Here is an 11,410-nt window from a genome sequence, read left to right on the forward strand (position 1 = left end):
ATAATAATAAGAACAAAAATAATAACAATAATAATAATAAATGTAATAATAATAATAATAATATAATTAATAATAATAATAATAAAAATAATAATCATAATATTAATAATAATAATAAAAAAAATCATAATAATAATAACAAAATAATAATAATAATAATAATAATAATAAATATAATAATAATAATAATAATAACAATAATAATAAATATAATAATGAAAATCATAACAAGTAAGTCCTTTTTGTTAACCGCGGAACGCTAACGGCAGAGCTGCCAACAGGTTATTATGTGTTAAAAAAAATTATTAATTGTAACATGAAAATATAATAAAATTAGAGTTATAATTAAAATTAAAATTAGGGTAATTGGGGTAATTAGGCAAAGTGATTTTCGTCATATGCAATTGGGATTTCTTTGTGATTGGGATTGAGATTTCTTGGCGATCTCATCACCATCTCCGATTCTAGGGTTCTAGATTCTCTCCTTCTCGCGTTCTCTCTGTTTTGCCACCTTCGATTCTAGTGTAGACCCAGTTGGTGTTGTTTGTTGTCACGAAGCGCGGAGAAGGGCGGTAAAAGAGAGAGATATATGTGCATATTTTACGATGTGATTTTACCCATCTGGAGAGTATTTGATTTCTATGCCATGTTGAATTTTCTTTGATATTTGTTTTGTTACGGTTGGCAGGTGCAAAGGCCTTTAAGAGATGAAAATTTGTTAACTTGAATTGCTGTAGGTTAATTTGAAATCCAACTTGCTACTTCCATCATCAGAAGCTCACAGGTTCGATCCTTATTTTTCCTCGGAAAATGATGATGATGTTTGAGGAGATGGGGTTTTGTAATGATTTGGACACGATGTCTACTGTCCTCGGGGACGAGGATATCAGCGCCCGACAAACTGATCTAGAGGCAATAATTGAGGATGATTTCAGTGATGAAGAAATTGGGGTAGATGAGCTTGAAAGGAGGATGTGGAAGGACAAGATGCGTCTCAAGCGATTGAAGGAGCAGAGTAAATCTAAGGAAGGAATTGATGCGGTGAAGCAAAGACAGTCTCAAGAACAGGCAAGGAGGAAAAAAATGTCCAGGGCTCAAGATGGAATCTTGGAGTACATGCGGAAGATGATGGAGGTTTGCAAGGCACAAAGATTTGTTTATGGGATAATCCCCGAGAAGGGGAAACCAGTGACAGGAGCATCTGATAATCTTCGTGAATGGTGGAAGGATAAGGTCAGATTCGATTGAAATGGTCCAGCTGCCATAGCCAAATACCAAGCTGATCATTCTATACCTTGCAAGCGTGGAGACCCACCTCCAATTTTGGTCAGAGAGAGAGCGTGAGAAGGAGAGAATCTAGAACCCTAATTACATCGGACAAAAATCACTTTGCCTAATTACCCCAATTACCCTAATTTAAATTTAAATTTTAACCATAATTTTATTATATTTTCACGTACAATTAATAATTTTTTTAACACATAATAACCCGCTGGTATGCCATTAGCAGAATTAACACCGTTAGTAAAAAGGACTAATTTGCACAGTTTTTATAAAAAGAAAGATTTTAATGAACTTTATAAAGAAGGAATGACCACTTTGAACAAACCCCTAAAAGAGGGACCAAAATAAGTATTAAACCTATAAAAACTATAATGAATACTTTTGGGTAAGTAGTAATCACGGTTTATTTAATTTAATTTAATTTTATATAAATTTTTATTGAAAGACAAAATTGTAAACTTGAAAATGTAGGAAAGAATCTTGAAAATGCAAGAAACCCTACACTATGATTTTAGATATTTGGATGATCATTCCTTCCATTATTTTGTAGCAAGTCTTGTTGTTTCCCATCTATAAAGGAATTAGAAGAAGTTACATATACTACTACCAATATTATAAGTATTGTATTTTGAAATTTGGATTAATAAATTTATTAGATTTTAAAATCTAATTTAGAGAATTATCTGATTTTGAAATTAGGTTTAAAAAGTTATCGAATTTCAAAATCTAATTTATGAAATCAGCAAAATTTTGAAATTTAATATTTATTTCTGACGAATTTAAAAATTGAATATTTATTTTTTTTCACATTTTAAAATTTGGTGACTATCTAATTTCGAAATTTGGCAAATACTAAAATAATATATTTACAATATATTTACGTGTTATAACTCATAAATGATTTATATTTAATAATAGAATAATCAAAACTAAATAAAATATTTATTGCTATATTTATTTAGTAATACTTAATTTGATCCTTTCGAAAATGAGACATAATGCATAAGTTTTTAAATAAAATTGGAAGGCTAATAGATATATACCATATTTCGAAACTCAATTTAAGAACTCATCATATTTTAAAATCTGCTATTTATTTATCCTAAATTTCAAAATTTGTTTCTTATTTCATTAGATTTTAAAATCCAGTATTTATTTCTATCTGATTTTAAATTTTGTGAATGCTCTTATCAAATTTCAAAATCCAATTAACACTAGTATAATATATTTACATATTAGAATTCATAAATGATTTATTATTAATACTATTAATGATATTAAAACTTACATAATTATATTAATGATGTTATAAGTCATAGTATAATAGTATTAATGATATAATTTTCCATAATTAAATATTGTAGTAATAATTTATCAATTTTTATCATTTTTATTTATTAAAACCAAATTCATCAGTCAAAAAATTGCACTCTTTAAATAATTAATTTAATTTATGATATTCGTTCATATTTACTCGTTAGTAATAATTGATCTACTTTCAAATTAATCATAATTTTTTCCAAGATAACTATAATTGTTTCCAAGATAACATGTTTACATAATAATAAATTAGAATTTATACTTTTATAAAGTTTGAGGTAACTTTTGATTAATTTTTTTAACTTTATTTTAATTTCAAATACTAAAAAACTAATTAATATATACCGAATTTTGAAATTCAGTTAATGATTTCACCTTATGTTTTCCTTCACCTAAACTATACTAAATATTTACAAAGAAATATAATTGAACAATACGATTTATTACGAAAAAGGGNTGAGAAAGAGAAAAATAAGACAAAATTCGATGCAGGAATAATTATAGGAGAGAATTTTTTTTTTTGGATAATAATAGGAGATAATTTCTTTTTATTCTTGTTAAAAGTATAGTTTTGACATTGTGACAAAATTCAGAAGTNCAGTAATAAATTTTGGAAGTACCAGAGAAAAAAAGATATCACTTAGAATGAAGGTGTAAGTCTTAATAATTATTTCAAATTTATATAACTTTTAAAATTTANTGGTAATTAAAAAACTTTTATCCAAATAAAAAATCAATATAAAATTAAAATTCATTAAATTTAATTATCTTGTCCAAAAAAAAAGATTTTAAGCATAGTAGTTAAGCTTTTTAAAATTGAAGAAAACGTAAATTTGAAGAATTCAATACTATTGTTTGCAGCAAAGATGTGGCTCTCAAGAAGTGTTAGGGTTTCTCTTCTTCCTTCCATTGCCAAGGTTCCTCCTTTTCTTCCAATCCACAATTCCTTCTTTTGCTCTCACTCTCACTCTCAAACTTCCTTACACGACGAAGCGGTCTCACAATTCAATCGCTTGCTTCATCAGCGTCATGTTCCTCCCATCTTCGAATTTGGAAAGATTTTGGGATTTCTTGTGAGGATGAAGCGCTACCCTACTGCTATTTCTCTTATTAAGCAAATGGAGCTTAAGGGAATTCTCTGTGACCTTGCTAATCTCAGCCTCCTCATGAATTGTTTCTGTCATTTAGACAAATTGGCTTTAGCTTTCTCTGTATTTGGCAAGATTCTCAAACGGGGTTATCATCCAAATGCTATAACCCTAACTACACTCATCAGAGGTTTCTGTGATAAGGGTGAGGTCAAGGAAGCCCTCATCCTTCATGACAAAGTAGTGGCATTAGGATTTCTGCTCGACCAATTTTCTTACGGAACTCTGATCAACGGATTGAGCAAAATAGGAGAAACTGAAGCCGCGATCAAATTGCTCAGGATTCAAGGTCGATCAACAGTAATGTATAACATTATTATATACTCTTTATTAAAAGAGAAACAATCAAAGGAAGCTTATGATTTGTATTCTGAGATGGTTATTAACGGAATTTCTCCTGATCTTGTTACTTATACTACTCTATTTTATGGCTTTTGCTTAGTGGGACAGGTAAAAGTAGCATTTGGTTTCCTAAATGAAATGCTATCAAATAGCATCAGGCCAGATGTTTATACCTATAATATATTAATTGATGCATTGTGTAAGGAAAGAAAGCTAGGAGAAGCCAAGAATGTATTATGTGTGATGGTGAAAACTTATGTCAAACCTGATATTGTTAGTTTTAATACTCTAATAGACGGGTATTACTTAGTTAATAAAGTGATGAATGCGAGACAAGTATTCAGTGCAATAACCCACATGGGAGTGAGTCCTGATGTTAGGACCTACAATATCATGATAAATGGACTCATAAAGAACGAAAGAGTCGATGAGGCCATAAATCTCTTTCAAGAAATGCATAACAGGAATATAGTTCCAGATACTGTGACTTACAGTATTCTTATTGATGGTTTATGCAAAACAGGAAGAATCTCTCGTGCTTGGGATCTTTTTCATGAGATGCGTGGTAGAAATCAACAAGCAGACATAGTCACTTATAATTCCTTGATTGATGGTTTATGCAAAAATCATTGTCTAGACAAGGCAATTGAATTATTGAGGAAAATGAGAGAAAATGGAGTTCAGCACGATATGTACACTGTAAATATACTTATTCATGGGATGTGCATAGAGGGGAGACTTAAGAATGCACAAGAGATTTTTCAAGATCTATTGAATAAAGGTCACAGTCCCAACCTCTATACTTATAATATTATGATCAATGGTCTTTGTAGGGAGGGTTTGCTTGATGAGGCATTGGCCTTGTGGTCCAAAATGGAAGACAATGGTTGTTTATCTAATGTTATTACTTTTGAAATAATCATCTCTGCTCTCTTTGAGAATGGCCAGACTGAAAAGGCAGAGAAATTTTTTCACGAAATGATCTCTAGAGACTTGTTGAAATGATGAGAGGTGACACCTTATTTGAATAACAAGTTACATTTATGTGTTTGTTATAGAATGTGCACGAATGATTTGTAAATTTTGTATTAGATTAGTTGGTTTAGGTTGTAATCTCTGTTGCTGATGTTTTCCTGGTTAAGGGTTTATACATTTTTATTTTCTACCCTGCATTTGGGATTGCTATCAAACTTCTGTTTCCTTTGACATTACATTTTATTTGTAGAATTTGTTTATCTTATTAGTACAAAGGTGAAATCAATGTTTTTATTTCCAATTGTTTGATATTTTCCATTGATGTTTGTCAGAGACCAAATATGTTTTTAACCTTGGCAATAATCATCTTCATGGTATGTCTATGCCTAAAGAACTTTGAAGTCTTTCTGAATTCTTCCGATAGCATAATCTCACATGTCTATTTCTTACTCTCACTCTATTAACTGTGTGCAATAGTGGAGAAGATTAGGAGAAATCTCCCTTGTGTGTTTATCATACACATAGGGTTGTTTATTTATAATGTAAAATAAGGGTTAAACCCTAAATACAAAAAGGGGCTGAGCCCAATTAACATAAACACACAACTAAACATCTAACACTCCCCCTCAAGCTAGAGCATATAAATCATATGTTCCAAGCTTGTTACAAAGATAATCAATTCTAGGTCCTCGTAAGGACTTGGTGAATATGTCTGCCAATTGGTTACTTGAGTTAACGAACTCAGTCTTGATATCTCCAGATATGATTTTTTCTCTAATAAAATGACAATCAACTTCAATGTGCTTGGTTCTCTCATGGAAGACAGGGTTAGAGCTAATATGAAGAGCAGCTTGATTATCACATATAAGTGTCATGTGAGTGACATCTCCAAATTTCAATTCACTAAGTAATTGTTTAAGCCGCACAAGCTCGCAAGTAGCTGATGCCATAGCTCTATATTCTGCTTCTGCACTGGACCTTGCCACAACACTTTGCTTCTTACTTTTCCAAGATTTCAGGTTGCCACCAATAGAGACACAATAACTAGAAGTATACCTCCTATCAGACGGGGAACTAGCCCAATCAGCATCTGAATAACAAACGATTTTTGTATCGTTGTTAGGACCATATAACAAACCTTTTCCAGGTGATCCTTTAATATACTTCAGTATGCGAACAACTGCATCCCAATGGTCTTCACATGGGGAGTTTAGGAATTGACTCACTACACTAATTGCGAAGGAAATGTTAGGACGCGTAACAGTAAGATAGTTTAATTTACCAACTAATCTTCTGTCCTGTTCAGGATCTGAGAAAGGCTCCCCCTGATTTGGTAGGAGTTTGATGTTAGGATCCATAGGTGTCTCAACAGATTTACAGTTCATTAACCCTGTTTCCTCCAAGATGTCTAATGCATACTTCCTCTGAGATATAACAATACCATCGTTGGATTGTGCCACCTCAATACCCAAGAAATATCTAAGTTTGCCAAGATCTTTGGTCTGAAAATGGTTGCAAAGATGTTGTTTCATCTGAGAGATGCCATGACTATCACTGCCTGTAAGAACAATGTCATCAACATATACTATCAAGTAGACAGATCCAGCACTTGAGTGACGGTAAAAGACTGAATGATCTGCCTCACACCGAGTCATACCAAATTGTTGAACTACACAGCTGAATTTACCAAACTGACAAGACTCACACGACAAACTTTATAATTTCGACAAACTCGGAACAAGTTGCTGCAGTTTGGCAAGACTGGGATGACCTAACTGAGCATGAAGAAGGGATGGTGACTCCATGATTAGGCCAACATGTGGAGAAGGGCGGAGATGATATAGGCCATGAGACTCGCATCCTGTGCCAATCATGTGTTTCGAACTCCGGTCCTGCAACCAAACAAAATCTTTGGTAAATGAAATAACACAATTAAGGGAACGAGTTAGACGACTTACGGACAATAAGTTAAAAGGAGACCCAGGGACATAAAGTTCTACACATTTCTTGAGACGACTCTGGTGACTGCATCTTTACTGCCACATTTTATTGCATTCTTTAGTGATGGAGAAATCCCTGGAACACTTGGCTCTCTTGCTACAGCTTTTCTTGCTTTTGGTAGGGTCTCAGGACATGGTTCAAGCTGTTGTTTCCATCTTTGAATTTCTATAACTATATTGGATTACCTGCAGTTTTAAACCTGGCCTTTGCACTAAGTGTCTTGGGATTTCTCATCATGCATATATCTTTGGTGGCTGCTAATACTATCACTATTGAGGTAAACTTTTGCCTAAAATAAGCCACATAAAATTATGTTACCTGTCTCTCTTCTTTGAAGTTGATTCAGAATATCTTGAGTTTTACCTGAAGAAATTGTTCTGCTTGTAGTTGAATAATAGTATTTTGTTGCATTTGAATTGATGATGATTTGCGGGCAGTAAATTTTACCCTCTGTTACAGAGGCAAATGCTTTGAATGTGACTGTTCTTAAAATTTTACAATATTCCTCTGCATGATATTTTCATGTACTTTTCCTTGTGTTATAGCTAATATTAAGTAGGAACTGATCAAATTTTCTTCCCTGTGGACATGCTTATGAGAAGAAAACTACTCCAAAATGGCGTTATGACCTTGGTCGTCAAAAAAATTTTGAGCTGGTCTGTGTGTGGGATTATATACTCAATGAAAGTTTATATCACTTCGTTTTAAATGTCACTTTATGGTGAATTTGATGCTGGCTGCAAAGTATTGTTTGATAAATCATGTCACTTGAATTAAACCCGTTAAGCCGAAATAATCTAAGCACTAAAGAATAAGGGAAAAGTATCATCAAGAAATCTGACAAATGACTGAGTGTGTGTTCATTGAAAAATAAACTCGGACATGCACAGAGATCTAAGCACACTCAATTGGTGTTCAAGATGTCAGTTTGCACTTATAAATCTGAAAGCTAATTTAGTTTTCAAAGTATCCAATACATGACCGTACCACTTTGAATTATTGAAACTTTAAAGGGCTATGCCATAACTTCGCTCATGTTTCCCATGTTAGTTATAATTCAACCAGTTGAAACTAATGTTGGAAACGTAGTTTCATCCACATTCTTAGGCCTAGCCCTTTCAAGAAAGAGTGCTTTAAGCAATGACTTAAACTATATATTATTACCATTTTGTTGATATTTACAGGAGAGAACAACACTTGCTTTCTGAGAAATATAATGTAATTCTAGTCTTCCTTGCCTAGGAAGTATAGACACTGTTGTATCCTTTAATTGTTATTTCTTAAACTATTGTACTATTATAGGTCATATTGTGTCTACAATGAATAATAATACTTTTTAACAATTGAGGGATAATTTGTCAACCCTCCAAACTGGTTAAGAATTGTTAGAGGTAAACTAGTTGGTTTTCGTAACTCTTTTAACTAGTTTTTTTTTTATTCTTAGTTTAGTTGAAATTTGTCTTCAACCAGTATAATTCCAAGTTATTTACTAATTTAGATATTTAGAGATATGTAGGACATAGGAAATATTTAGTTTAAATCTTAAGAATAAGTAAAAGAGATAATATAAAAAGAAAACAAACAACTATTCAAAAGCTGAGGCACGTCCTCTTCAATGGTACATTCCTGTGTCTGATAAATATCAGACACAAATACATGTATGTGTACCTGACACCCTTTGTAGTGTCAAATTCAAGATATGTTCTTTAGTATCTCTCACATGGTTCCGAAACAACCTTAATGAGAGCAGACACAAGGATTTTTTATAGAAGTTAGAAAATCAGAAACTTGTGTATAACTATAAATTTAAGGAGCTAATACTATATAATGAGGAATATTTATAACATATATGTATATTATAAACATAAATATATTTATATATTTAAAGTTGTTAATTTGTCTTTAGATTAACCTTATCTTTTTCATTGATGATGATCAAGAATGGGGTAAATCTCTTTAATGAATTAGACCCTCTCTTTACTTTTTGGACTTTGGATAGATAAATTAGATTCATTTTTATATTCAGCAACAACACGTTCAAATTATTATATTTAACTAAATCTTTTTTAATATATTTATATCCGCGTTTCTTTGTCTTAGATTTTGGAGATTATAAGTGTCACAGTGTCCGATGTCCATGTCTCTGTTCCATGTTTCATATGGAATGTTACAAAACCAGCTTTACATTGTTATATATTTTGAACTAGTTTATCATGAAATGAAACAGAGGAGAAGCAACACTTTTAAAATGATGCATTAGTGTGAAGGAAGTGTGTTTGTATCTTAAATATATCTCTAGGATTAATGTGTTAAGCCTTTGAAATATTTGTTCATGAGATAAAATGATCTACAATCTGACTCTTGCTGTCTCCATTTTCCTAAATAAAAAGTTAAATTTCTGTTAAAGTTAAGGGGTGAGGGAGCTTCCAGCCAAATAGGTTCTCACTTGGGGTGAGGGAGCTTGTTTGAGATATAAAAGTATAAATAAAGTAGACCCCGTAACCAAATTTGGTGAGGTTGCCTGATATAAATTGTATGCTGATAGGATCTGTAATGTATTAGACAGTTTGAAGACAGTTTTTTGATAGTTTAGCAAAACTAAAACATAGAAGTTAGTATGAAGTGGTTAGGGATAGTTAGGAGGAGTTTAAACACCAGTTAGGTGAAGTTTTAATTAGTAGTTAGACGGTTTTTGTCTTTTAAGGAGGGGGTGTTCTAGTTCAGGATTTGTCTTGTATAAGGGAATGTTTTCCCTTGACTGTTGTTGATTGCTTTAAGTGTATCTCCATTCAATAAAACTGTTTCTTCACTGTGGTGATTATTTATTCCAAGATAGTATCTAAGTTTCTTGACATCAAGAAACCTAGCAAATTGGTCCGACCTGCCGGATCAAGAAGGAGGAAAGCATGGAAGGAAGCTTCAATACTTTGGAGAGGGGGATCAGCAAACTGGAAAAGGTGAGGGCATGACATCAAGAGATGAGAAAAAGTTTCCAAAAGTTGGAAGAAATGATATGGAAATGTAATAGGATTCTGGATGTCCAGATTCAAAAAAGGGACTTTAAAGGAAGGGAGCAATCTGTTGACAGATCAAGAAAGGGAGGGAGAGAGGAACTTCTTCATGACATGAAGAAAGCCAAGAAACCCTCAAATGGAGGAGACAATTCAATCAATTGTGAGAAGAAAAGAGAAAAGGATATCAGTGAGGAGGAAGGTGGAGACCAAGACCGTGATGGGAAGGTTGTGACTCTTGCTTCTTGGAATGAAGTTGCAAAAGTTGCTGGTTTTAGTGGGAATGGTGTGGTAGGTCTTGGTGAATATGTCAAAACAGTGAAGTCTTTAAACTTTTATTGAATCGCAAGTCAAAAGGTATGCAACGTAACAATATGCGTATTCGAATGCAATCACAGTATAATCGATTTAATGCAGAGAGAAGGGATGAGAAAATTCAAACATTGTGTCTTTATACTGGTTCGACCAATACTGCCTACATCCTGTGTCTTTCCAATCAACCTAAGATGGAAGCCAATGTACTATAGAAATTTGAGTTTTTACACCAAGGGCTTTACAGCGACCTCACGTCAAAATGTAAATCACCTCTCTAACTCACTAATCTAATATAGGCAAATACAAAATAGACTAGCAGCAAGAACAATCCTCTTTTGCAGTCATCCCATTTGAGATCCCCCTCAAAGTCAAGAACCACGTTCTTCTTTCTATATACACCAGAAGGGAACCATCAATTCTCAGCGTTCGCCAAAGCTTTTCCTGATCACAAAGTAAGCACCTTCCTGTGCAGAACGATCAGACTTTTCGTATAAAGCAATCTTGCTTCTCAAGAAATCCTCAAGACTTTATCACGACGATAATTCTTGTTTCTTGGAACTTTTCTCTCTTCTGTAAGACTTCATAGCACTAGTTGTAACAAATATGAAAGTGTAAAATCAATTCTTACAAAAATCAAATCATGCGTCTATAATAGTGTAAACAAATCAGACACGTTTTAATCGATTACACTATTAATCTAATCGAATACTTTTCACAGTTATAACAAATTAATAGTAATCAAAGCAATTAATTGAAAGCACAATTAATGTAATCGATTTCTAATAAATGCTTGGTCAACATATTTAAAAATATGACTGTTGTGACAGTTATGTCAAACACAGTAGTATGTGGTTTTTCCATTTCTAAAACTCATATTATGCATGCACAAATATAATCACATTTCAAACACAGTAGTATGCAATAATCAACACAATATGTTCATAGTTATGCTTGTACAATTATAACACAGTAAGCATAAACATATAACAGTACAATTATCACATAGTACATACA

The 11,410-nt window shown here is 32.6% G+C and overlaps 2 protein-coding genes across 2 annotated transcripts; both read left to right on the plus strand.

Moving 5' to 3' along the window:
- Positions 1-693: 693 nt before the first annotated feature.
- LOC106773423 (protein ETHYLENE INSENSITIVE 3-like) lies at positions 694-1,284 on the plus strand. Its single transcript, XM_014660120.2, has one exon. The coding sequence runs from the start codon at positions 811-813 to the stop codon at positions 1,246-1,248; it is 438 nt and encodes a 145-aa protein (XP_014515606.1). The 5' UTR covers positions 694-810; the 3' UTR covers positions 1,249-1,284.
- Positions 1,285-3,454: 2,170 nt separating this feature from the next.
- On the plus strand, positions 3,455-5,149 carry LOC106773808 (pentatricopeptide repeat-containing protein At1g12300, mitochondrial-like). Its single transcript, XM_014660562.2, has one exon. It carries the CDS (start codon positions 3,471-3,473, stop codon positions 5,097-5,099), a length of 1,629 nt encoding a protein of 542 aa, XP_014516048.1. The 5' UTR covers positions 3,455-3,470; the 3' UTR covers positions 5,100-5,149.
- Positions 5,150-11,410: the final 6,261 nt, after the last annotated feature.

This window comes from Vigna radiata, chromosome 9 (genome assembly GCF_000741045.1).
Source record: "Vigna radiata var. radiata cultivar VC1973A chromosome 9, Vradiata_ver6, whole genome shotgun sequence".
Classification (NCBI taxonomy): domain Eukaryota; kingdom Viridiplantae; phylum Streptophyta; class Magnoliopsida; order Fabales; family Fabaceae; genus Vigna; species Vigna radiata.